The sequence below is a fragment of the Emydura macquarii genome, unplaced genomic scaffold (genome assembly GCF_026122565.2).
Source record: "Emydura macquarii macquarii isolate MOO-44397 ecotype Brisbane River unplaced genomic scaffold, CSIRO-AGI_Emac_v2 contig_1947, whole genome shotgun sequence".
NCBI classification, from domain to species: domain Eukaryota; kingdom Metazoa; phylum Chordata; order Testudines; family Chelidae; genus Emydura; species Emydura macquarii.
In genome coordinates this window covers 2,989,558-3,013,940 of record NW_027132084.1, presented here as the reverse complement: position 1 = coordinate 3,013,940, position 24,383 = coordinate 2,989,558, and the positions used below count along the sequence as shown (strand labels likewise).

Sequence of the window (24,383 nt, the reverse complement as noted above, 5' to 3'; positions counted from 1 at the left end):
CTTGAACATTTTTCCCTCGTTCCCACTGCGTGCATGTGGAGAATTTTGTTTCTGCCACCAAGACTTTCCTTGTTCAGCTTTGCTGACTCAAGATTTAATCTAATCACTTTCTCCAAGCTAAGCAGAGCTGAGTTAGATCCTGATGGAAAGCCTGGGTTCTACTGAAACAAATGTCAATAATTCAGTACATCTGCAGTGTGGCCTAGTGGATAGTGCTCTCAGGAGACTTGGATTATATGCCTGGCTCTAAACTGACCTATGGAGTAACTTTGGGCAAATCATTTTAATTGCTCTGTGCCTCAGTTTTCCCATCTATAAAATGGAAATAATATTACTGACCTTCTTCATAAGATGCTTGGAGATCTACTGATTAAAAGAGTTATTTAAGAGCCAGGTGTTGTTGTTTGTTATTATTTTATTATTTAATTTGTTATTCCTTGGAGAAATAGCCTGTGTGACACAGAGCAAATCATTTAAGCTCTCTGTGCCTCAATTTCCCCATCTGTAACATGGGGATAGTATATCCCTACCTCGCAGAGATGCTCTGGCCCATCAGTCATTAACCTCTGAGGTTTAAATGTAAGACTGATAAATGACATACAAAAGCCTGTAAATAATACCTGGTATTTGTTTTTTTATTGTCAGTGCTGGTATCCCAGTGTGGTGTGAAGCCTTCTTATGCTGTTGGAGGTTAATGAGACACAAAACTGTCACTGTTAGTCACATTACCTAGAGAAAGGAATAAAAAGACTTGGATCTATAGGCCCTTAGGAGAGTGAACCTTTCCTTCTGCTTCTACAACCTCAGTGTGATTTAGACACGGGGCTGGGGATCCAGGAAACCTTTGTTCTGTTCCTGGTGGGAAGTAAAGAATCCCTGCCAGCTGAAACTGCAGCAGGGATGAAGGTAGACGGAATGTGATTACCCAGGTTGGAATCTGTCTAGTAGACCAAAATTTACATAGTCACCGTAATATGGGATCAAGTTATGGTAAATTCACTGTTACATGGTGAAGTTGGACAATACCGAGGCTGAAACATGGACAGGCTTTTCTCATGGGTCAGTCACATGTTAGCATGGCCCTCAGCCCTCTACAAGAGATTTTTATGTTGTAAATACGTATTTAAGTATCTAAAGTATGAAAACCATTAATTCATCCTGTACGGGAACGCACATCAAACTTTGGGGCAATGAAGCTATTACCAGTAAAAGGGTAAAGAGCTTTATTCCCAAAGAGGTTTTTATTTGTTCTGCTGAGGTCCAGGTTGTACCTGGATGAAGGTGACTCTTCTCTGACAATTGGGAAAAGGAGTTAGGGGCTAATAGTATTGAATTATTTCTGTGTGTGCTACAGAGAATGTAGCCCAGCAATGCATTTGTTTGGTGTTAATACATTAGTTTCATGTGCATAAATCCAGTTTGCACAAATGCCATTATCATGCAGCAAATCTTGTCTTGGCCACTTGTTCCCTCTCTGAGATGGGAATGGAGTCATTTGGAAGAAGATGACTTGTTTCTCATTAGCTTCCTCCCACTCTGTTTTAATCCTCTCACATCCACTCCAAGAAAACTATGATCTGCAGGGTTTTTGTGACTGTGCTGAAGGTGAATCGTTCAGGGGTAGGGCATTTTCATTCATGGACCTTTGTCTTTGGAACTTCCTGCCACTGGAAATCAAGCCAAGTTTGGTTCTTGTCCCCATCAGAGCCCAAAGAAAGATTTTTCTCTTCCCATAATAAAGGATGCCACCAAAGCAACTGGTAGCACTCTTCCTTTCTTCATTTTCTTCTATAGTCAGTGTCCAAACTAACCATTCAGAAATATGACTGTCCATTTGGAGGTGCAGAGAACGTGGTTCTTCTTCAACAACTGTGATGCTTCTACTAATCCTTGTAATTGGTGCCGAGATACAGAAATGATGGCTGTATTAGACGTTCAGACAGAGAGCTGTAAGTAGAGTGGCTTTCTGCCTGTTCTCAGGTTATAGGAGAGATGTACTGCACAGCTTTCAACGGTGGCAGCTGGAAAACTTTGCCAGTGGGCATAATGCCGTGGAGTCTAAGAATTATGAGGATATAATTCAGACAGCCAGGAAAGGGCAGAAGCAGCTTTAAAAAATGTGATGCTCTGCAATAAAAATACCAGCCAACACTCATATTTATGACAAACCTAGGAAACATTTATCTGCGTTGTTTTGCATATATACAGATGCTGTCTGAAGCTGGTGACAGCGCAGGATCTGAGTCTGGGTTTGCATGGATGTTCGTGATCAAAACTTTGCTCGTTAAATGAAATGGATTCTTTTAAAATTACTGTCAGGCTGTGGAGAAGGACATGTCTGTGCCTCTGCTCGTCATTATTATTCCACTTCACTCACGTTGCCACAGGACCATCCGTTAGCATTGTAGATAAATCCCTCCAATAAAGGGAGAGAGAAGCCTGGAAATGGAAGCGGGCCAAGCTTTTTCCTTACAGGACATGCCTAAGAATTTAGTGAGATGAAGGCAGTTGATAATTACAGTTAAAGGTTGTACTGAAGACCCAGCTGTCTGAGTAGAATATCTGACATAAGGGTATACCTTCATTTCAGGGAGCCAAGGCATCTTGGTGTGAGGGCGAGTGCAAGCAAGACTAATTATTCTTTGAGGGAGTTCTATAAGAAGAACTCTGCTTTTAGAGATAGGCTGACCTAGGTCATCTTGGCCTGCAAAAGACACTCTGTGAAGAGCCATTTTGATTCAGATTGCTGAACCTCAAACCTGTGGCTTATTTCTCCTCCACCTGAACTGTCACAGTCATATAATTTAATTCATCCAAGATCAAAGTATAGTAAGCTCAACGAGGGACTGGAACTACGCTCTGAGGTTAAGATCACTAGGGAGTGGGTTTGCGGAGATAATAAGCTCTTGGAACAAGAAAGAAGAAAACAGTAGGGGAGATGAACTAACTCAAGCTCTGTTACCAAGTCTCTTCCAGCTCCAGCAGTTCCACGAGACTAATAAGCCTTTCTTTAGGTTTCATGACTTCAGCGATTAGAAGCTGAATAATGCTAAACACAAACATAGATGTGCTGAAATACGAACGGGCATTACAAATGCCTCCCACTATTTCATTCTCTCCATATCTGGCAAGTACTGGTATATAACAGAAAATCGGTAGAACTGATGGGTTTTTTCTTGCTTGACTTTGGTTCCGTTTCATTCCAGTCTAAACTTGACCAAGTGTTGATAAGAAAGACAACAACCTAGGAAAGATCCTAGTTACAACAAATGTACAGGCTTTTCAGATGCAGACACACATACAGACTCTCTCTCTCTCTCTGTCTCGCTCACTCACACGCACACACTTTATTTCCAGACTACAGTACTACATCATAAATTGGAATGATTTCTGTATTTGTGCGTGTGGATGTGGCAAGTACTATGGATGGAAGATATATTATTTAAAAGCAACTGTCGTTTTGTAGCTGAAATTAATGTCTCTAACTGTGTCTAATAAAGGCCATAGTGAGTCAGAGATGAGGGGATGGAATGGTAACATTCTGATTGGATTTTTTTCCCCGTTGACATGGTAAAGTACCTCTCAGAAGATAACGGAGCTCAGATTGCCAATCACTGCTCCTCTCTTCTGTGTGAAAGATAATGCAAAGTTGTAATATCACTATTTCACTTCTCTGAAAGATTTAGAAGTCCCAGGCCACTTGTTCTGTGGCTGCCTGAGGCTTGTCCACCTGTAATTGCTTTGGGCTTCTGCTTGACGAGATACATCTATAAATCTTTCTGAGTTTGCAAGGTTAGTTGTTTTGGAAGGATGGTTTGAGAAAGATTATCTAATCTAATTTATGTCATTTTAACCTAGCTATATATTGCAGCTAGGAAGATAGACCTGGCTGTTCCATGTCACCTTTTTTCTCGACAGTTTGCCATGCCAACATATTTACTAAAAATTCATCAGTAACATTCACACGTTGTAACTAACAGTATTGCAAGCAATGATCTTTTGGGCAATTGCTGAAGGGCATTTACTGTTTTTTAATGTAGGTATTCCAAGTACAATAAAATGTTAATCTCCATGCATACTACTGAGAGTGGGATTATCATCATGAAGTGTAGTCCAACTGCTAATATGGATACACACAATACAAAGTAAGAGAGAAACTTCTCTCCATTGGTGTGTTTGCAGTTTGTGCAAAGTTTAGAGTCAAAATGTTTCCTAGATGAGATGTGATACCTTACAGGTGGAGAGGTAGGTGTGTGGGTGACTCCTCATTCTGGTCATATTCCTGCTGGGGGTAAAGGAAATCCTGAGGAGTAAAAGAGGGAAAACACCCCAGTTTGATTTGGAACTGGGAGTACACAAAGTTCCCACTACATTACAGATTTCCATGATTGTGAACGGTTGTCATGGACCAACTTGCAGTTTGTAGTATACAGTTTGTAGTATACAAATTCCCCTCTTCATTACATGGATATAAATCCAGAGTGTCTCCGTTGAAATCTTGTGAGTACAGTGTGCATAAGACTAAGTCTTGTTATTATTACGTAACCTGCGGGGTTTGAACTGATGACCTAGAAATAAAATGGCTCTCTATTTCATTAGTCCAGAACTGCCTGCTCGTAGAGCTGGATGCTAAACTAGTGGCATCGGAAACCGTGGGCCATAGTGATATGATCTGGGATAGAAAAGGCATTTTACAGCTTCCTATGTAACTTGAATACATCTAATTACGAGGACAGCTTTAGTTATATAAAGTGTGTGTGTGGATGGAGAAGAATTTGTGTAAATGTTATTTGTGCCCCCCTTCTCTTCTAGAAATAGGTTGCCACTCCTGTAAGACCTGCTACACATGTTCTAAGGATACTGACAGCTTTGTCATAGACATTGTAGTAAAGAAAGTGAAGCAGTGACAGAGTCTGGCATGCAAGACCTCTTAATAGCATCTCCATGTGTTCTCCTACATCATAGAATATTAGAGTTGGAAGGGACCTCAGGAGGTCATCTAGTCCAACCCGCTGCTCAAAGCAGGACTAACCATGTCTTCTGAGTGGCAACTCTTTCAGTGAAGTTTTTGTATACTAATTCCCTGCCCTTTTTTTCTTTTAAAATGTTTAAGCAGCTGGATGGGGTGGAACTCTGAGGAGGCAATTTCTGGAGCTGTGTTAAGGGTTTTATCTGCTAGAGAAGTACACCTACTGACAGAATTTTTATCCATCTGTCCAGAAACAATTTTTTCTATCAAGAGATGCACATAAAACCTTCTTATCTGTAGGATAAAATCTGATGAAACTGTAGTTGCAGGCGGAAAAGATTTTATCCTACAGAGAAGATTTTTTTTTCTGATGGATGGAATGTGCTTTGGCTACTGTTTGTTCATTAGTTTTCAGATATGTTGAATAATAACAAAAATGACCCTTAATCCTAAAAATGTGTTTTAAAAAAACTACCCAGCACACCAAAAGCACTGAACTTTTTCACCCCTCTACCAGTACCTTTATAGACGCAATGTTTGTTTTAAAGATACAGACTGACAGTCTGCCACGGGTGACTTTCAGCAACAGACCAACTTCAAACACTTCCTACTGAAAATTAATAAAAAGAATGCAAACAACAATTACATAGAAAATTCAAATGGCATAAAATCTAGCACGATGTTAAATTTCACACTAAAAAGCCACCTACGTGTAAAGGAAACCAGGAAAGTATGCCTCATTTTAAGCCCATCTCAGATTGCAGCTTTAGCTATCGAAGATCATGAGTGCCTCAGTTAAAACTTTGTTGACTGTAAATTTCACATTTACAAATACAGTAACAAACAAAATTCAAAATGTAAAGAAACACAAGTAAAACCCAATTAAAATATAATTTATAATCCAAAGTATTAAATTGAATTAGATTTCTTTACACATTTAAATCCAAGTTTTTGGTAGCTGTGAGTTTGCTTTTGGTGCTGCTTGAAAACAAGCAGTTTGCTCATTCAACCCACTGTATGAGGGCCACATACCACCTCAAAATAATTGGCAAAAAATGGATCACAGTGGCCAGCCATAACGACTCTGTGAAGAGTTAATATAGCTCCATTTTTGTGTCTTGCAGGAAATTCTAGCCAGCACACATCCTATTCTTTCCTATAATACAGGATTTCTCAGTCATGTGGCTTCTTTGAAAGATATCCAGGAGACAGAATCACAGAGCTGTCTTCAGTGACTCTGAAGTTAACTCATGTCACCAGTCTGTTTAACAGGAAGAACATAGATGTAATGTGCGTGGATCATAAACTGTTTAAACACATCAGTGTCCATGCTTTGTAGGGATCTATTGGAGCCGTATCAGTTGTTGTCGTAGGAGTGGATTATTGTTATTTATTTATTTACTGTATTGCAATAGTATCTAGAGGCACCAGTCAAGATTGCTGCTCCATTGTACTGGATAGCATAGGCAGACATGGACCCTGTAATTTAAGACAAGACACAACAAAGGGTGGGTGCAACAAATAGGGAGTAGAGGAGAGTAGAACAAGGGTAACAATGAGAGGGAAACATAGTTACGGACATTAGCTGTGTTGCTACTTTGATGGCTCCAAGTCACCTGATGTTTGTTTGTTGGGATGTTGGTTTTCCCCTTGATCCTGTACAGCCAGTGCTAGGAAACACCAAACAAAGTTGATGAAGACAATATGAATTGTGAGTGGGTTAACCCTGTGAAAATGTGACTGTGTGCGCAGCTCCCGGTAACCTTAATATGTGAGATAGGTGTGCTAAGCTGAGAAGAGACCTTCATAATAACAAGTGTTGCATTAGCTTACTCCAGCGTGTTTTATTGTTCCATGAATATGTGCCTCAGGTGCTGAAAGAAGTTTGCCCTATGCCTTCAACTGCCTGACACATGTATTAGTGGACCAATAAAACATCCCTTGGAGTGTCTTAATGCTATTAAAATACAGCTTGGTAAATGTAAATCCATTTTTAAACCTTATTTTTGTAATGAGTTCCCAGGGGAAGAAGAAGAAGAAATAATGGAAAATACTGATGGCAATGATCTCCTTCTCTATTTATAATTTTGGGGAACATTGTTTTTGAATGTTTTTCTCCCATTTTTATGCATACAGCTTCAAATCTTCCCCTATTCTCACGTCTCTCCTCACATTTTATTGATTTCACTTGCCAAGATTTTTTAAAATGGGTGTCTAAAGTTGGATTCCTAAGTTCATATTTATGCACCCAAATATGTGGTCTGATTTCCAAATGACCTGAATATCCAGCAGGTCCAACTAAAGTCAGAGAGAGCTCCCAGGTGCCCAGCACTTCTGAAAATCCAGCTATATATTTAGATGAGGAAATATGGCCTTAAGAGTTTGAGTTTAGGCACCCATTTTGAATGTCTTGGGCCCTTTATTCCCACCTCTTTGCTCTCCCTTCACACTTCTTCCAAAAACACAGATAATTTTACAAGTGCAGTTTTGTTCTTCACTCACATATCCACTGGCTAGGCTCATCATCCCTTTCAAGGTGACCAGACTGCTTTGTTACTGCAGCTTTTAGGACCCAATCTTGCAGGATGCTGTGCACCTCCACAGTGAGCTGCTGGGAGCTCTTGGTTCTCATTCATTCACTCATGGAAATTGAGAGCACTTGGCAACATTCAGAACCAGGACAATAGCAAAGGAATAAAATGTTTCTTTCCCAAGCACAGCCCCTGAGAAACCCTTGTGGCTGAGGCAGCAACCGTCACGTCTTCCTACAGCTTCATACCATTGCAAGCAGCTGCATTGCCATTTTAGTTTAATGTTTGATAAACAGAACTGGGAGTAATGCCAGCTTGATAGGACTACTTATGTGCTTAACCTTACACTATTTGTGTAATCATTGGAAGGATTGGCACCTTAAATGCGTCCTAAAAACGAACACCTGTTGTATGAACAGCAAGTGAGTTAACTCAAAAAGCAACCAAAAATGGAACCATGAGTTGCTCAAAGTGATAACTTGATTATCTTATTGTCGTTACTGCCCTCCTACCTACTCCCTTCATACATAAAGTTTGTTACTTTCTGCTATCTTGTGTGCTATAAATTGGATCATGAAGTCTTCAGGGTAGGGAAACAAGATATGCTTTGGTAAAGTGTCTAATATACTTTAGGGTATTGTAGACTTAATGAGTAATAACAGTCCCATGCATGCAACTAATGTGTTTAAATTAAATGTGCTCATAAATGCTTTGCTTGATCAGGGCCTATATGATGAGAGAGGAAGAATGATCTTCTGGCTAAGCCATTGGCCTGGGTCTCAGGAGATCTGAGTTCAATTCTTACCTCTACCAAGACTTCCATGTTACCTTGGGCATGTCACGTGACCTCTTCAGTTCCCCATTTATAGAATAGGGATAATACTTCCCTTCTCCTACCCATCATCTATCTCGTGTATTCATATTGTAAGCTCCTTGGGGCAGGGACGTACTCTCATTTTTCATATTTTCATATATAAACAGCTATCACAACAAGGCCATGCTATGGTAATGTAAATAATTATAAGTGTGGCTTAGGAAGCCAGGACAGGGAGGGATTTCCATAAATGTGCGGCATTCCAAAGGAGGCATTCTACATGGAGCACCTCTTCAAGTATGTTTTGCCTGAAGTGCCTGGTACGTAAGGCAGCAACCATGTTGTTAAATCTAACCCTGTTTTGCTTCCTTTCTCCCATCTCAGCAGAGTCCTAAGACCCCCTTCTCCGACCTGGCTGATGATGAGAAGATCTTTAATGGAGGAGATGGCATGTGGCAGAACCAGAGTCAGGATCAAGCTCTGCTCTCGGAAATCACAGAAGAGGACCTGGAGGCCATCCGTCAGCGGGAAGAAGCCATTCAGCAGATTGAGGTCAGTAGCCTTCACTATCAGCAGGCTTGGAAGCTGGGAGTGGACATTGGTTTGGCCCCACAGTAGACACTTTGAAAAAAGAGAAGAAAATGTTGGTTTTATATTCTTGGTGTTGTGACATCCCTATTAGGTGCTGGTTGTATTTTCAGGTGTATTTTACCATTGGAACATGTAGAGCAAGGAGGAATTACAATGCCATATAGTCTCTGATGAAGGTTAAAGGAATGAGTGTTTAGGATTAAATTTTTAAACATATCTTGTCTCATAGAGCTCTCGTGTCATTGGGTTCAGTGCTTCAGTGCCAGTGCAGGCAGAGCTCTCTTGTGGTCAGTGATAACTTTGTGTGCACAAAGATCAGAGGATCAGACCCTGTGTGTGTGAGACATGGAACAGATGCAGTTTACTGGCATTCTAAAATGATAGGTTTGGAAAGGATCACAAGGTAGGACTAAAATACGGATCCTTCTGCTATTGGCTGGTTGTCACTGCATCTGATGTACCCAGATATGTTGTTGGATGCTAGGTTGAACAATTCACCTTATTTTATACATTCATATACTTCCTGCTTCCAGTATTTTCATCAACCGTCGATGCCTAACACCAATGATCATGCAAAAGAAAACATTGTTCTCCTCCTACCTTCACAATTAAATATTTTGCTCTTTTATCTAAGAATATGTAGGTTCTTAGCATAATAATGGTCAAGGAAAGAAATCAAATAACAATATGACACTATTTTTTTTTTTACTAAAAAGCAGCACAAAGATTTATAAGTGACAGAAGCTTTCTTAAAGAGATTTGATTATGTTATGTATACATTTTTTCTTTTAATAAATTCAGTTTGTACTTTTGGAAAACTCAGTTGCTTGAATGTAACCAATAAATGAATGAGAACAGAGAGCATTTTCCATCATAAATTTAAGCACAGTTAAACCAGAGGTGAGCCTAAAGATAGGACTTCAGAATAAATCAGAACATTTGATTAAGAAATACAATTTATCCTCTAATTGGATTGAGCTAATTTTATCAAAATGGACTTTGATATTAGTGTAGCAAAAAGTGTGATTCAATCAACAGTGCAAGAAGAGGACAAATATTCAAACTGTGGTCCAGTACACCATGTCTTTGAGCAGGGAATATATGCTGCATTTAAACGGAGATAAGAACTAGATATGATTCAGTTTTTTAAATGGGAGACTTATTTTCTCTTTATGCACACACAGCCCCTGTTCAACTTAGCTGAATGGTAGTGCTGATGTCAAGGATACACAAAGTCATTGAATATTTTTGTTCCCAGAGGTGAAATTGTGAAAGGTTATCCTCCATTTTAGCATCTGTACCTATCTCTGAGTGTGAGTTTGACATCAATCTCTCTGCTGGCATCTCTCATGGCATAGCCTCCTGCAAAGCAAATTATAATGTAGTTCACTGCAGTATGGTGCATATGTTAGTACTTTGGGATATTGCAGTTCTTAAGTACGTAGGTGTTTATTTTAGGTTGTCCTGGTAAAACCATCTTGGGTATTGTGCACAAGTAAACACAAATGAAAATATCTGCAGCCCAATGACCTGGATATTCCAATCTGTATGTACAATTGACAATAATAATAATATTGATGAACTGAGAGGATAAAAATGATCCAGGATGGACTCACCCAAACAAGATGAATGTACAACGTCTTGAAGGTAGTAGTCCTAAAAAGATGCTTGCACATATTCTCACAGTACATTTATGCAGAAGGTGGACCACAAAATGAAAAAGCCCAGCCCTGTCATCAAGACGAGACTTTTAGACAGAGACCAAGGACAGCCTGGCTGGTTGCTGCTGCCCTGTTGGGGTTGGGAATATAGACAATCATTCAGGCATTCGGGGCATATGTCAGTGTAAATCCCACAGCACTCTAGGCTGTACAGGTACTTTGCTGCTTTCTGTTATGTATCAGTGCTGAAGAACATGGCTTCTTGGGACTAAGAGGGGGGGACATCTGGATATCCAGGAAGCATGGATGTAACAGTTTTTTCCCAGAAAGTGGTAGGGATGGGTCATATTCTTGTGACTTTATTGAGAGAATGACATAGCTGCCTTTCCCTATGCATGTTCCCGCTGTCCTTTGCGTGGCACAGAGGACATTGTCTCTTCCCTGTAACTGAAAATGCTAGACGAAAGCTTCCTGTACTGAGCAGTTGGAAGATGCCCAACAGGTGTGGAAGACTTCACTCCAGGTGCTAGAAGGCTGCTAAAAGTACACCTACATAACACACCTTTATTTTTAAAATAAGATTCTTATTGATTTTGTAGGCTTTCCAATTATGACTTCCACCAAATATTAATTTCCCATTAGCTAGGTGTTAGATAATTCACTCAGCCACTTTGCATTTGGTGACAGGGATTCAGGTTTCTATTCCCTAAGAATTTGCTTTTCCACTGACATCACAATCAAAACCTACTTTGCATTGCTGACTGGTACCGTACATTCATCCTGGGACCTTGTGAGGGTTATGCAACGTATACGTTCTTGAATACAGAGCTTCAGTGATTCTTTAATTAATAGGAAGAGAATAAAATATGAGACAAATTAGCATAGTGTATTCTGTCTCTCTATCATTATGCTGGTATATTGGTATATGCTGGTATATATGGTATATGCTGGTATATATAGTATATGGCATTGGTATATGCTGGTATTATGCTGGTATTAAGAAGATATTAAGCAATTCTTCTGCAGTTAATAGTACCCATTTAATACCTATTTTGAAAGAAATGTAATGAAAATTATATGGACATTTTTTAATCATGCCACACATCTCCCCAGCTTTAGCTGGATATATCTTCTTGTTGTTTTCAAACCTCACATGGTCAGCCCTGGATGCCAGTCACTATTATCTGGTATAGTGATTTGTGTCACATTGTTAGGTGATCATGATGTCTCATTCCAATTCCTAGTGGATACATTAGCATATCATTAAAAAAGTAGAACTAAACAAAAACACTAAAAAACCCTCCAGCATCCCAACTGACACCTGTTTGACAGGATCAGCAAAGAGGGCAAGGACAGAATGGACTATGCAGAGTGGACAATGCTTTCATCCTTGAAAATGATCCCTTTAGATCAAATAGGGGATGTGTTGGTAGGACAGATGTTTGCAGAGCTGAAGCTCATTCCATACCTGTCTTGTTGATAAGTAAAAGATGCCAGTTCTGGCCGTCAATCCAGCACTTGCCGGCAAAGATTAAATAACATTAAAAAACCCTGTGGTGTTTGTCAATTGCAGTTTGAGTTCAAACATGTTGTTGTTTGCTTGTTATTGTGTATCACTGCTTGCTAGGGGCTGGTTTCAGTAAAATCTCTCACTGACTTTGGTAGTTTAGAAGTCTTTAATGGCAGTTATTTTAGATCTCATATCTCCTTCCATAATCTAGGGGTTAAACTGATGGGCTAAGTGATGGTTCTGTCACAGAGACTTTCAATTTAGAATTATTTCTAAATGACAGTATAATAAGGTACTGGCCCTTTAAAAACAGAAGTGGTAGTTTGAGAGACCAGTTACTCCAATCCATGTGTCCAGAGTAACCAAAAATGGACATGGAATGAGAAGAAGATAAATAGTAAGTGGTATAGGAGGGGGAAGGTATAACTCCCCCTGCCAATCTGTTGTTCCTTTAAGGACCCTGCTCTCTCCCAGTCTTCACAGACAGGTGTTTGGGGGTAGTTAGCCCCACCTGGAAAGGGTCAAGGGAATGCCCGGAATACTGGGGGCTGATGATTCAAAAAGGAGGCTTCAAAGCTAGTCAATGAGAACTCACTGAGAGGAGGACTTTGCAAGGACACAGTCCCAGAAGGAAGGCTGTAGAAATCCTGAACTAAAGGGGTCACTTACACTTGAACCACACAGTACCAGGAATGAGCTTTGTGGGTGAAAATGGGACTCTTTGGGAGCTGGACTACATTGCGTAAATTAGACCCCAAGAGAGAGGCAATATTATTTTAAAGACATTTGGGTACAAGTGGATTATTTCTGCGAGCCTGTAGGGAAGCTGATCTAGGAGGCTGCAAGGGCAGGCCACACCACAAGGGGGCGTAAACAGAGACGGCTCTTCTCAGACAGAATATCATGACAACATCATATATTAGAGACCTGGGTTTGCATGAATATGCAAAATAGGAAATGATTGCCTAGGAAGGAGAACTGCCAAGAAGGATCTATGGTTATAGTAGATCACAAACTAAATATGAGTCAACAATATAATACTGTTGCAAAAAAAAGTGAACAACATTCTGGGATGTATTAAGAGGAGGGTTGTAAGCAAGATACAAGGAGTAATTATGCCACTCTGTTCAGCGTTGACAATCCTCAACTCCAGTTCTGGGCACCACACTTTGGGAATGATGTGGACAAATTGGAGAAAGTCAAAGGGAGAGCAACAGAAACGATTAAAGATTTAGAAAACATGACTTATGAGGAAAGATTGAAAAAATTGGTTTTGTTTAGTCTAGAGAAGAGAAGACTGAGGGGGAACATGATATCAATCTCCAAGTCTCTAAAAGGTTGTTATAAAGAAGATGTGGCAGACCCCCCCCCCCCGACACTGAATTCCACAAAAGCAAAATATCCTTACAGCTACACCCTATGTTCCTCTCAAAAGTGGTGTCAGAGTTCCACCTAAATCAGTACATCCACCTACCTCTTTTCTGGCTCAAACCTCACGCTGCCCACATAGACAGGGTACTGCACTTCCTCAATGTCCTCTGTGCATTGGCATTCTATCTCCACAGAACTCTCTCCTTTTGCACAATGTGAAAACAATTTTTGGCAGTTGGCGACCAATCCAAAGACCAAGTCCTCTCCTCCCACTGAATCTCCAAATGGATCTCTGGGTGCATCTGCAAATGCTACACACAGTCCAACTTACCCCTTCCTGATGGAGTCACAGCACACTCAGTGCAAGTGCAAGCAGCACATCGGCCTGCCTGGTGGATGTCTCGTGGCAAGGTGAGCTGCTCTCATTGCTGCAAGAACAGGTTCAGGACTATTTAGAAAGGCTGGACATACACAAATCCATGGGGCCAGATGCAATACATCTGAGGGTACTGAGGGAGTTGGCTGATGTGATTGCAGAGCCATTGGCCATTATCTTTGAAAACTTGAGGTGATTGGGGGAGGTCCTGGATGATTGAAAAAGGCACTATATAGTGCCCCTCTTCAAAAAAAGGGAAGAAGTAGGAACCGGGGAATTACAAACTGGTCAGCCTCACCTCAGTCCCTGGAAAAATCATGGAGCAGGTCCTCAAGGAATCCATTTTGAGACACTTGGAAGAGAGGAAGGTGATCAGGAACAGTCAACATGTATTTACCAAGGGCAAGTTATGCCTGACCAACCTGATTGCCTTCTATGATGAGATGACTAGCTCTGTGGATGTGCAGAAAGCAGTGGACATGATATACCTTTACTTTAGCAAAGCTTTTGATATAGTCTCCCACAATATTCTTATCAGCAGTTAAAGAAGTATGGGTTGCATGAATGGATTATAAGATGGATAGAAAGCTGGCTAGATCATCGGGCTCAATGGGTAGTGATTAATGGCTCAATGTCTAGTTGGCAGCCGGTAATAAGCGGAGTGCCCCAAGGGACTCAGTGCTAGAGCCGGTTTTGTTCAACATCTTCATTAATGATCTGGAGGATTGCACCCTCAGCAAGTTTGCAGATTAATCTAAACTCGGGTGAATGGAAGATATCCTGGAGGGCAGGGATAGGATACAGAGTGACCTCGACAGATTAGAGGATTGGGCCAAAAGAAATCTGATGAGGTTCAACCAGGACAAGGGCAAAGTCTTGCACTTAGGACGGAAGAATCCTATGCACTGCTACAGACTGGGGACCGATTGGCTAACCAGCAGTTCTGGAGAAAAAGACCTGGAGGTTACAGTAGACAAGAAGCTGGATATGAGTCAACATTGTGCCCTTATTGCCAAGAATGCAGTAATGGGCTGCATTAGTATGAGCATTGCCAGCAGGTCAAGGGAAGTGAATATTCCCCTGTATTTGTCACTGGTGAGGCCTCATTTGGAGTACTGTGTCCAGCTTTGGACCCTCCACGACAGAAAGGATGTGGATAAATTGGGGTGAGTCCAGCAGAGGGTAACAAAAATGATTAGGGATCTGGAGCACATGACTTATGAGGAGGGGCTGAGGGAACTAGACTTATTTAGTCTGCAGAAGAAAAGAATGAGGGGGGATTTGATAATAGCCTTTAACTACCTGAAAGGGGGTTTCAGGGAGGAAGGAGCTAGGCTGTTCTCAATGGTGGTAGATGAGGGAACTAGGAGCAATGGTCTCAAGTTGCAGTGGGAGAGATCTAGGTTGGATATTAGGAAAATCTTTTTCACTAGGCGGGTGCTGAAGCACTGGAAAGGGTTACCTAGGGAGGTGATTAATTCTCCATGCTTAGAGGTTTTTAAGGTGTGGCTTGACAAATCCCTGGCTGGGATGTTTTAGTTGGGGTTGGTCTTGCTTTGAGTAGGGGGTTGGACTAGATGACCTCCTGAGGTCCCTTCCAACCCTAATTATATATGATTCCATGAATCTATGTGTGGTCCTTTTTTGTATTCCACTACCCACCCTCCATCCCGTCTGCTATGGACTGGACTACACAGCAGTAAGAGGGACATTGGAGAGGTGTCGACCCATACAACATATTATACTCTTGGCTGCAAGCACGAGGGGACGCAGTACACACATGCAGGTCAACGGATGCTTCTAAGAAACACTTCTGGAATCATGCGCATCCATATATGGAATACAAATAGGGACCACGTATCTAGAAGAACCTGCATTTACAAGAAAGTAACCTTCTCAAATTGCAGCATGGGAGGTTTAGGTTAGACATTAGGAAAATCTACTTCCTAAATGTAGGGGTAGTTAAGCACTATTACAAATTACCTATGGAGGTTGTGGAATCTCTATCACTAATGGTTTTTAAGCACAGACTAGACAAACACCTACCAGGCATTGTCTAGAGACTACATAGTCCTACCTCAGTGCAGCGGATTGGACGAAATGACTTATCGAGATTTCTTCTAGTCCCACATTTCTATGATTCTATGAGACATCCAAGTTGTTCGAATACACCAATTCACTGTAGTATATTAGAAACCCATAGTCATTAGAGAACGGAACTACCTGTTAGCTTGACATGTCCATCCCCCTGGGACTCAGTATTGAATTGCTCCCTACAGAATATGTTTGAGTATATTGTCCATTTTATTTTAAATGACCCAAGCTATCGAGCTGCCACCACTTATTTTGGGAAACTATTTCATGGTCCAGTAGACTTCACTGTTGATGAAATTCTTCCCTCTATTCTTGTTAAATATCCCTTTCCTCATTCTCAGCCCTCTACACCTAGTAACATTCTGTTGGAATTAATTCTTCTTCCTCCTTTACATTTACACTTTTCAAATACTAACAGACAGTTATTGTCCTGCTCACAAGTTCATCTCCCTTTCTCTTCAATCACTTTATTTCTGTTCTCTGTATTCCATCTAATTGTCACAGTTCAGGGCAACTGAACCTTTATTTCCCTCCTTGTGGTCCACCAGGGACACCCACTCTAGGCTCCTGTATCCTCAGCTTTCACCTCTTTTGTGGAAGACGTGTCTCTCTCCCTCCTGACCAGGGCGTTTTCCAGACTGCATAGTTCCTGGCCTATGTTGTGCTATCCACAACAAACAGACCACCTCAGCAGGCCAATGTCTATGCTTTGCTTTCTCTGTGAAGGCTATGAACAGCTGTAATTTCCAGCAGTCACAAGTTACCACACAGCTCTTCATAAGCAAGCACATGTATTTTTAAGGTGAAAGATTTACAGAGAAAACATAATACAAACAATTAAAGTTCCTATATGCCCACTAAAAAATTATCAGAGGTCACCCAGCAGTCTTCTGGGACCTCAATAGGTGAAGGTTCTTCCACCCCTCTCAGCAAGGATTGGGACCCACCTTGCACAGAAGGTCCTGTCCATTTTCTGGATCAGAAAGAAGGTCCTGAGTCATTTTAAACGCAGGCTATTTATCCAAAAGTCCTTTCTTTTTCTGTTGGCCTCTGGAGAATCCAGTCTGAGCTTGTATATGTGAGCCTTTCTAGGTGGTGACATTCTTTTGCAGGTTTACAGCCTGAGTAAATTTGCCTACTCCTCCCCGCCATTCTCTCCCTCACACATTGTTCTTAGTTCCTGCATGAGCTGGGGTCATCTTTCCTCAGAGACTCCTATACTATAACGTCAGAAGGGACCATTATGATCATCTAGTCTGACCTCGTGCACAACGCAGGCCACAGAACTTCACCCACCCACTCCTGTAATAGATCCCTAACCTAAGACTGAGCTATTGAAGTCTTCAAATAATGATTTAAAGACGTCAAGGTACAGAGAATCCACCAGTAAGTGACCCATGCCCCATGCTACAGAGGAAGGTGAAAAACCACCAGGGCCTCTGCCAATCTGCCCCGGGGGAAAATTCCTTCCCCACCCCAAATATGGCAACTAACTAAACCCTGAGCATGTGGGCAAGACTCACCAGCCAGACACCCAAAAATCATTGTCTGTAGTAACTCAGAACCCACCTATCTAACATCCCATCATGGGCCATTGGGTATATTTACCGCTAGTAATCTAAAATCAGTCAATTGCCAAATTAGGCTGTCCCATCATACCATCCCCTTCATAATCTTATCAAGCTCACTCTTGAAGCCAGCTCGGTTTCTTGCCCCCACTGCTCCCCTTGGAAGGCTATTCCAGAACTTCACACCCCTGGTGGTTAGAAACTTGTGTCTAATTTCAGGTCTAAACATCCTCATGGCCAGTTTATATCCATTTGTTCTTGGGTCCACATTGGTGCTGAACTTAAATAACTCCTCTCCCTCCCTGGTATTTATCCCTTTGATGTATTTATAGAGAGCAATCATATCTCCCCTCAGCCTTCTTTTGTTTAGGCTAAACAAGTCAAGCTCTTTGAGTCTCCTCTCCTAAGGCATGATTTCAATTCCTCGGATTAGCCTAGTAGCCCTTCTCTGCACCTGTTCCAGTTTGAATTTATCTTTCTTAAACATGGGAGACCAGAACTGCACCCATTATTCCAGGTGAGGTCTGGCCAATGCCTTGTATAATGGTACTAACACCTTCCTATCTCTACTGGAAATACCTCACCTGATGCATCCAAGGACTGCAATTGCTTTTTTCACGGCCACATCACATTGGCGGCTCATAATCATCCTGTGATCAACCAATACGCCCAGGTCCTTCTCCTCGTCTGTCACTTCCAACTGATGCGTCCCCAGCTTATAGCAAAAGTTCTTGTTATTAGTCCATAAATGCATGACCTTTCACTTTCCACTATTAAAATTCATCCTATATCTATTACTCCAGTTTACAAGGTCATCCAGATCTTGTTGTATGATATCTCAGTCTCTCTCTGTATTGGCAATACCTCCCAACTTTGTATCATCCGCAAACTTTATTAGCACACTCCCACTTTTTGTGCCAAGGTCAGTAATAAAAAGGTTAAATAACATTGATCCCAAGACTGATCCCTGAGGAACTCCACTAATAATCTCCCTCCAGCCTGACAGTTCACCTTTGCCTCATTGTAGTCTCCCCTTTCATCATTTACTTATCCACCTTCCAATTTTCATATTATCCCCATCTTTTCTAATTTAACTAATAATTCCCCATGTGGAACCATATCAAACGCCTTACTGAAATCTAGGTAAATTAGATCCACAGCATCTGACGATGTGGGTTCAACATAGCTAACCTGCAATTCTATCATCCAGTATACCCATCACCATCAAGCCAGACAAATGTAATACTAAAGCCACTCTCTCTCTCTAGTAGTCCATCACCCTCATAATTCTCCCATTTTCAAACATGGGAGAAGGAAAAAAAGAATTTTGCCACACACCCTGAAGATCATAAGAATTGAGCTATTTCAGATCAGGGGGACTGTAAACTGGAAAGCTGCTGGGTCTTTACAAGGAACTGCCAGACAGCAGCCCCTTCTCATTTATACCAGCAGTACGCCAGCTTGGGCACCTCTGCAGAGGTCAGCTGCATTAGTCAAGAGGGGAGACTATCAGATCATGGACTAATGTATTGTCAGAAAGGATAGAGTCTATTCTGTTCTGTATAGATTCTTACACCATGCTCATCACTGTATTATCTGAGCACCTTCCAGCAGCATTTTAAGCACTGTGCCTAATATCTGCTGTGTGAGGTTCAGTCTCTCTCTCTCTCGCCATCTCCCCAGAATCGTGTGTTCAGTGATGTGTTTTGTTTTGGGGTTAGAGAGGAAATAATGTATGCTGAAGATGTTGTAGAGGAAAAAAATGGGGCAAAAACATAGTTTCGATATTGCACTGGATCATGACTCTCTGTCGTCATCACCATGACTTGAACTTAGTTATGAGTTCCAGAGGGGCAGCCGTGTTAGTTATGAACTTAGTTATGTTATTCTGGGAGAATCTTTCCGTGCTATGCAAGTGAGCATTGTGGGAAGCATGAAAAATATGGACTGTGGTAGAAAATTCAGATCGTGATGACTCTTGATGAGATCAAAGAGCTAATCAGTACAGTTGAGAGATTTATAAACTCCCTTTATCCTGAGATATTGGATTTGCTCCTCGGTTGCAGGGAGAATTCAAAGTATTTTTTAAATAGCTTCTAGTCTCTGGAGTTAAGCGCCCTCATTGCAGAACACAGCGAACCAGTCGTTAAAATAGAGAAAGATACATCTTTCAGTCCGTTGCGTCTTTCCGTTGATCTTGTGTTTCTAAACTCAGGCGTTGCAGATTTGTTTTTGCTAAACTCACTTTTCCCAAGGGAAAAAATAAAATCCATAAATAAAAAACAAACCAATGCTAAGCAGAGTCCCTTCCAACTTCCCCCCTACCTCACTGGCTGCTGAATGATAATACACTATGTGATATTTATTATCTTGTGGTAAATTCATTTATTATGAACCTTTGACAACTTCACCAGCATTCTGCCTCTAATCCATTTCTCCTGGGAATACTTCCAACATTCCAAACCTCTGCGCAGCCTCAGGTAGCTGCCATTAATCATCATTGTCCATCATCATCATCATCATCATCAAGTGGAATTTTTTTTTTCCATCTTTCCTCCCAAAAATGATTCTGGTTTGAGTCCTAGGATCATCAGTGTTCAGTGCTTGATGGCTGACAATTGTAAGCACCTCATATTTCTCTAGGAAGGAGGTCAGCTTTTCAATGGGACACATATAAGGTGACCAGATGTTCTATTTTTATAGGGACAGTCCCAATATTCAGGGCTTTGTCTTATATAGGTGCCTGTTACCCCCCACCCTTGTCTTGGTTTTTCACACTTGCTATCTGATCACCCTAGACACACAGCACTTATTTCTGTAACTGGAAGGTCCTGAGATATCAGACTTTACACCTGTGACAGTATCGGGTATGGGAAAGCTATTTGATGTAAATTTTAGAGATTTCTAATATCTACTAATTACAGTTTTTCTCTTCCCTATTAGATTCATAAGACCAAATCCAAACCGATTGAAATGGGTGGGAGTTCTTTCCATTGACATCAGTGGGCTTAGATCAGGCTTATAGTAACCAAAGCCCAGATTCAGCTACATGGGGATGGATTTGAAGCATGTGCTAATGTTTAAGCATTTCCTTTACAGAAGGAAATAAAATAATAATAGAAAACCCACACTGTAATACACACACATTGTACTTAAAACTATCTATTATGTATGCATATATAAATATTCATCCCCTCCACTCCCCGTCTCTTTCTCTCTCTCTCTCTCTGTCATCAAAAAACCACAATCAATTATTGTGTTATTTCAAATATCTGTATCTGTCCACCTTCTGTCACATCTGCATGTACCACTGTCCCCACATATGTATATGTGTGCACATATAAATACTCACAATATATATATAATGTGTATGTATATATGCGTGTGTGCACACACCCATATAATGTTAGAGTATATTAAAAAAACTATATCTATATGCATAATACTGTGGGTGATTTAAAGTCCCGTATCTTGGCATCTATGTACTGATGCATAAAAATGTGACAGAAGACTGGATAGATATAGACGTTTGTAACAACAAAAATAATGCTTGTGGTTGAAGCATTGTTTGGTGACAAAGAGTTACGATAGAATCTAATGTTAATGCTGTCTGTGCTGAAGCAGATGCCTATCCTCCTTGTGATTTACTACACCTTTTTGGCCCAATTTTCCATTTCCAGATGATGACTCTCTCACAAAAGGTAATACCTTACTTAGGTAATATTTCTTTAGTGAAGTGTAAAGTAGAAACACTACGTGCTGCATTAATACAGCTATTTTCTGTGTTGTAATTGGCTCGTCTGAGGGACTTGGAATTGCAACATGCCTGTCTATTTGTGTAAATTCAGACTGGAGTCAAACGAGGGCCAGTTCATTCCCAGTTGCTAATTAATAATATTAATTAATCAGTGTGTCATAAGCCAGCCAAGATATTTTACCCTTGTGCTCTAGAGTTGTACTGTAGTTCTGTTTCCTTGTGCTCTTGGGTTCCTAATGTTCCTTGTGCCATTGATTTGTTGCCTTATCTTCAAGAAATCATTTATTGTAAGAACTCTGTGCCTCAGTTTACCCATCTGTAAAATTGGGATAGTATTTGTCTACATTCCTGAAGCATTGTGTGGCTTAATACTCTAACCTCATCCTCTGAGTAGTAGTGGGAGTTCACTTGATGTAACACTTGAGCATCCCACCCTAAAATGGCTTGATTCACTTCAGAAGGAACCCTGCTCTGCCTTCTTTTTTCTCATATGGGCTGGTTGGGGAGATTGAGAGAACCCCTACGGGTCCCTGAAAAGAAGGGGATCGTTGGGATTATGAGGAAGAGATCACTGAAAAGTTCATTAAAATCAGCATAAAAGAGAAGCATTTTACGGTGAGGTGTAGTTTGTGTTCCACTCCATTTAGCAAGGGGTCCCTGGCTCTTCATAAATTAGCCGTGACAGTGATGTTCTCACAGAAAACAGAGTAAATGTAGCAAATAATTTTAAGCATATATGCTGAATTTTGGAGGTTGATACTGAGGACTGTTATTAATTTCATTTTCCTTCTCCCTGGCAGACCTATGCTGAACTGTTTGTTTTTTTAACTGTTCCTTCAAGTTGTGCGGGGGGGGGGAGGGGCGTTAGTAGTAGTAGTTTATGGAGTAAGACAGGATTTTACATACCAGTATTTGCCTACCTCGTGGGCCAGTAATATCAAGTCAGGACACAGAACTCAGCATTGTTTTTCAGCATGCAATCCTAATGGAAAAACACAAGTATAATCTCCTTTGTAATGAAGGAACAAGACACAGCAAGCAATATACTTTTCCACTGACTTTGGCGTGCCTAGCATTTAACCAGAGAGAAGTGGTCTGTATACAGAGCTAGGAACCAGGAACTGACAAGTTTTGGCTCTCTCCTTGGCTTTTGGGAAGATGCTGAACCTCTTTGTAACAATTTTTCTCTGTTGTTGGAGGTTTTTAAGAACAGGTTAGACAAACACCTGTCAGGGATGGTTTAGGTATAATTGTTCCTGCCTCAGCTCAGGTGGACATAGACGACCTCTTGAGGTTCCTTCCAGCCCTACATTTCTATGATTCTATGTTTCCATGGTTCCCTGAGTTAAACTGGTACAATCCCAGTAGGAGCGCTCCACAATACCTGTGAGAAGATCATGGCAAAGGAGTTTTTGGTGGTGATTTTTTTAGATGGCAGTGATCTGTGAGTCAGGGTTATTGTCCTAGTGCGTGGGATGAAGCAATAGATGTCAGATGCAAACTAAGGAAATGCAGCCTCGGTTAAATAACTATGAGGTGGGTGCACAACCGGTTGAAAGATCATACTCAAAGAGTAATTATCAGTGATTCTCTGTCAGACTTGGGGGATGTAGCTAGTGAAGTCCTGTAGGGGTCAAGCCTGGGTCTGATAGTATTCAATATTTTCATTAATGACCTGAATAAGGAAGTGGAGGGAGGGCTTATAAAATATGGGGCTGACACCAAACCGGAACGGGTTGCAAGCACTATGGAGGACAGGATTAGAATTCAAAATGACATTGACAAATAGAAGAACCGACACTGACAAATCAGAAGAAATCAACAAGTTGAAATTGAAAGATAAATGCGTAATACTTCACTTAGGAAGGAAAAATCGTATGCAGAATCACAAAATGGGAAAGAACTGGCTAGGGGGTAGTAATGCTGAAAAGGATCTGGGGGTTATAGCTGATCACAAATTGAACGTGAGTCAACAATATGATGCAGTTGTGACAAGGCTAATATTCTGGTGTGTATTAACAGGAGTATTGCATGTAAGATATGGGAGGTAATTGTCCTGTTCTGCTTGGCGCTGGTGAGGTGCCAACTGCATCGAATTCCGGGTGCCACATTTTAGGAAAGATGTGAACAAATTGGAAAGAGTCCAGAGGAGAGCAGCAGAAATGAATAAAGGTTTAGAAAAACTCACCTCTGAGGAGAATTTAAAAAAACCTGAGCATGTTTAGTCTTTAGAATAGAAGATTATGCAGTGGACCTGATAATAGTCTTCCAATATGTTGAAGAGGACGGTAATCAGTTGTTCTCCATGTTCACTAAGGTAGTTAAGCTCTGGAATATACTTCCAAGAGAACTTGTGGAATCCCCATCATTGGAGCTGTTTAAGAACACTTTAGACAGACACTTGTCAGGGATGGTCTAGTTTTACTTGGTTCTGTATATAGCATTAGTAGTTAATACTTATTCTCTTTTCAACTGAAGTAGCAGGGCCTGTACTTCGGAGCAGAAGGATCTGAACTCTATCCATGGATATCCATGGTTCCGAGTGGCCGTGATGTGCACCATAATAACAACTGCAAAGTCCTAAATGGCCAGGGATTTATTACCATATTCTCATCCCCCTTTTGCATCCTAGGAAGCTGAGACACATTTGGCCTGATTCATTGCTATGCTGCTGCGATTTTAGGCCAGTGTAGCTCTATACAATGTAAGTGGCTTTCCTAAAACCAGAGAGTCAGTGTTAGAGCCAGGATTAAAATTCTACACAGCCTTTAGTTCCATACTGAATTTCCTTCTGAGCATGCTGCAATGTGAGATCCCAACACTAGATTTAGCGTATTTGTTTTTAATTTTTCTTCCCTTATTTGAATTGCTAGGCAGTTGGAGAGTACTGCTGCTGACAAAACACGATTGTAATCTATCCAGTTTGGAAGAAGCTCAGGGAAAATGCTAATAGTCATTTGTAACTGAAGGCAGATCTTCCCTACAGGGGGAGCATGATGTGCTTTGAAGTTTAGCCCATGATATCATGACTTTATCAAGTGAAGCTAAATAGCGCCTGGATCTCCCAGGGCACATAGCAGATTGCTCTGTCAAGGAGAAAGATAACTTACTGCCTCATGAAGAATCTTGGCATATGATGTT

At 41.0% G+C, this 24,383-nt stretch overlaps 1 protein-coding gene across 8 annotated transcripts in view; it reads left to right on the top strand.

Moving 5' to 3' along the window:
- The window catches only part of TSNARE1 (t-SNARE domain containing 1), a 565,000-nt gene that overhangs the window by 280,222 nt on the left and 260,395 nt on the right, over positions 1-24,383 (top strand). For 6 of the 8 annotated variants that reach the window (XM_067558341.1, XM_067558345.1, XM_067558343.1 and 3 more), the window contains one exon: positions 8,699-8,866. In XM_067558341.1, the coding sequence (XP_067414442.1) occupies positions 8,699-8,866 (168 nt within the window). The remainder of the gene's footprint in view (positions 1-8,698; positions 8,867-24,383) is intronic. The other 2 variants (XM_067558348.1, XM_067558347.1) reach the window with 1 other exon arrangement.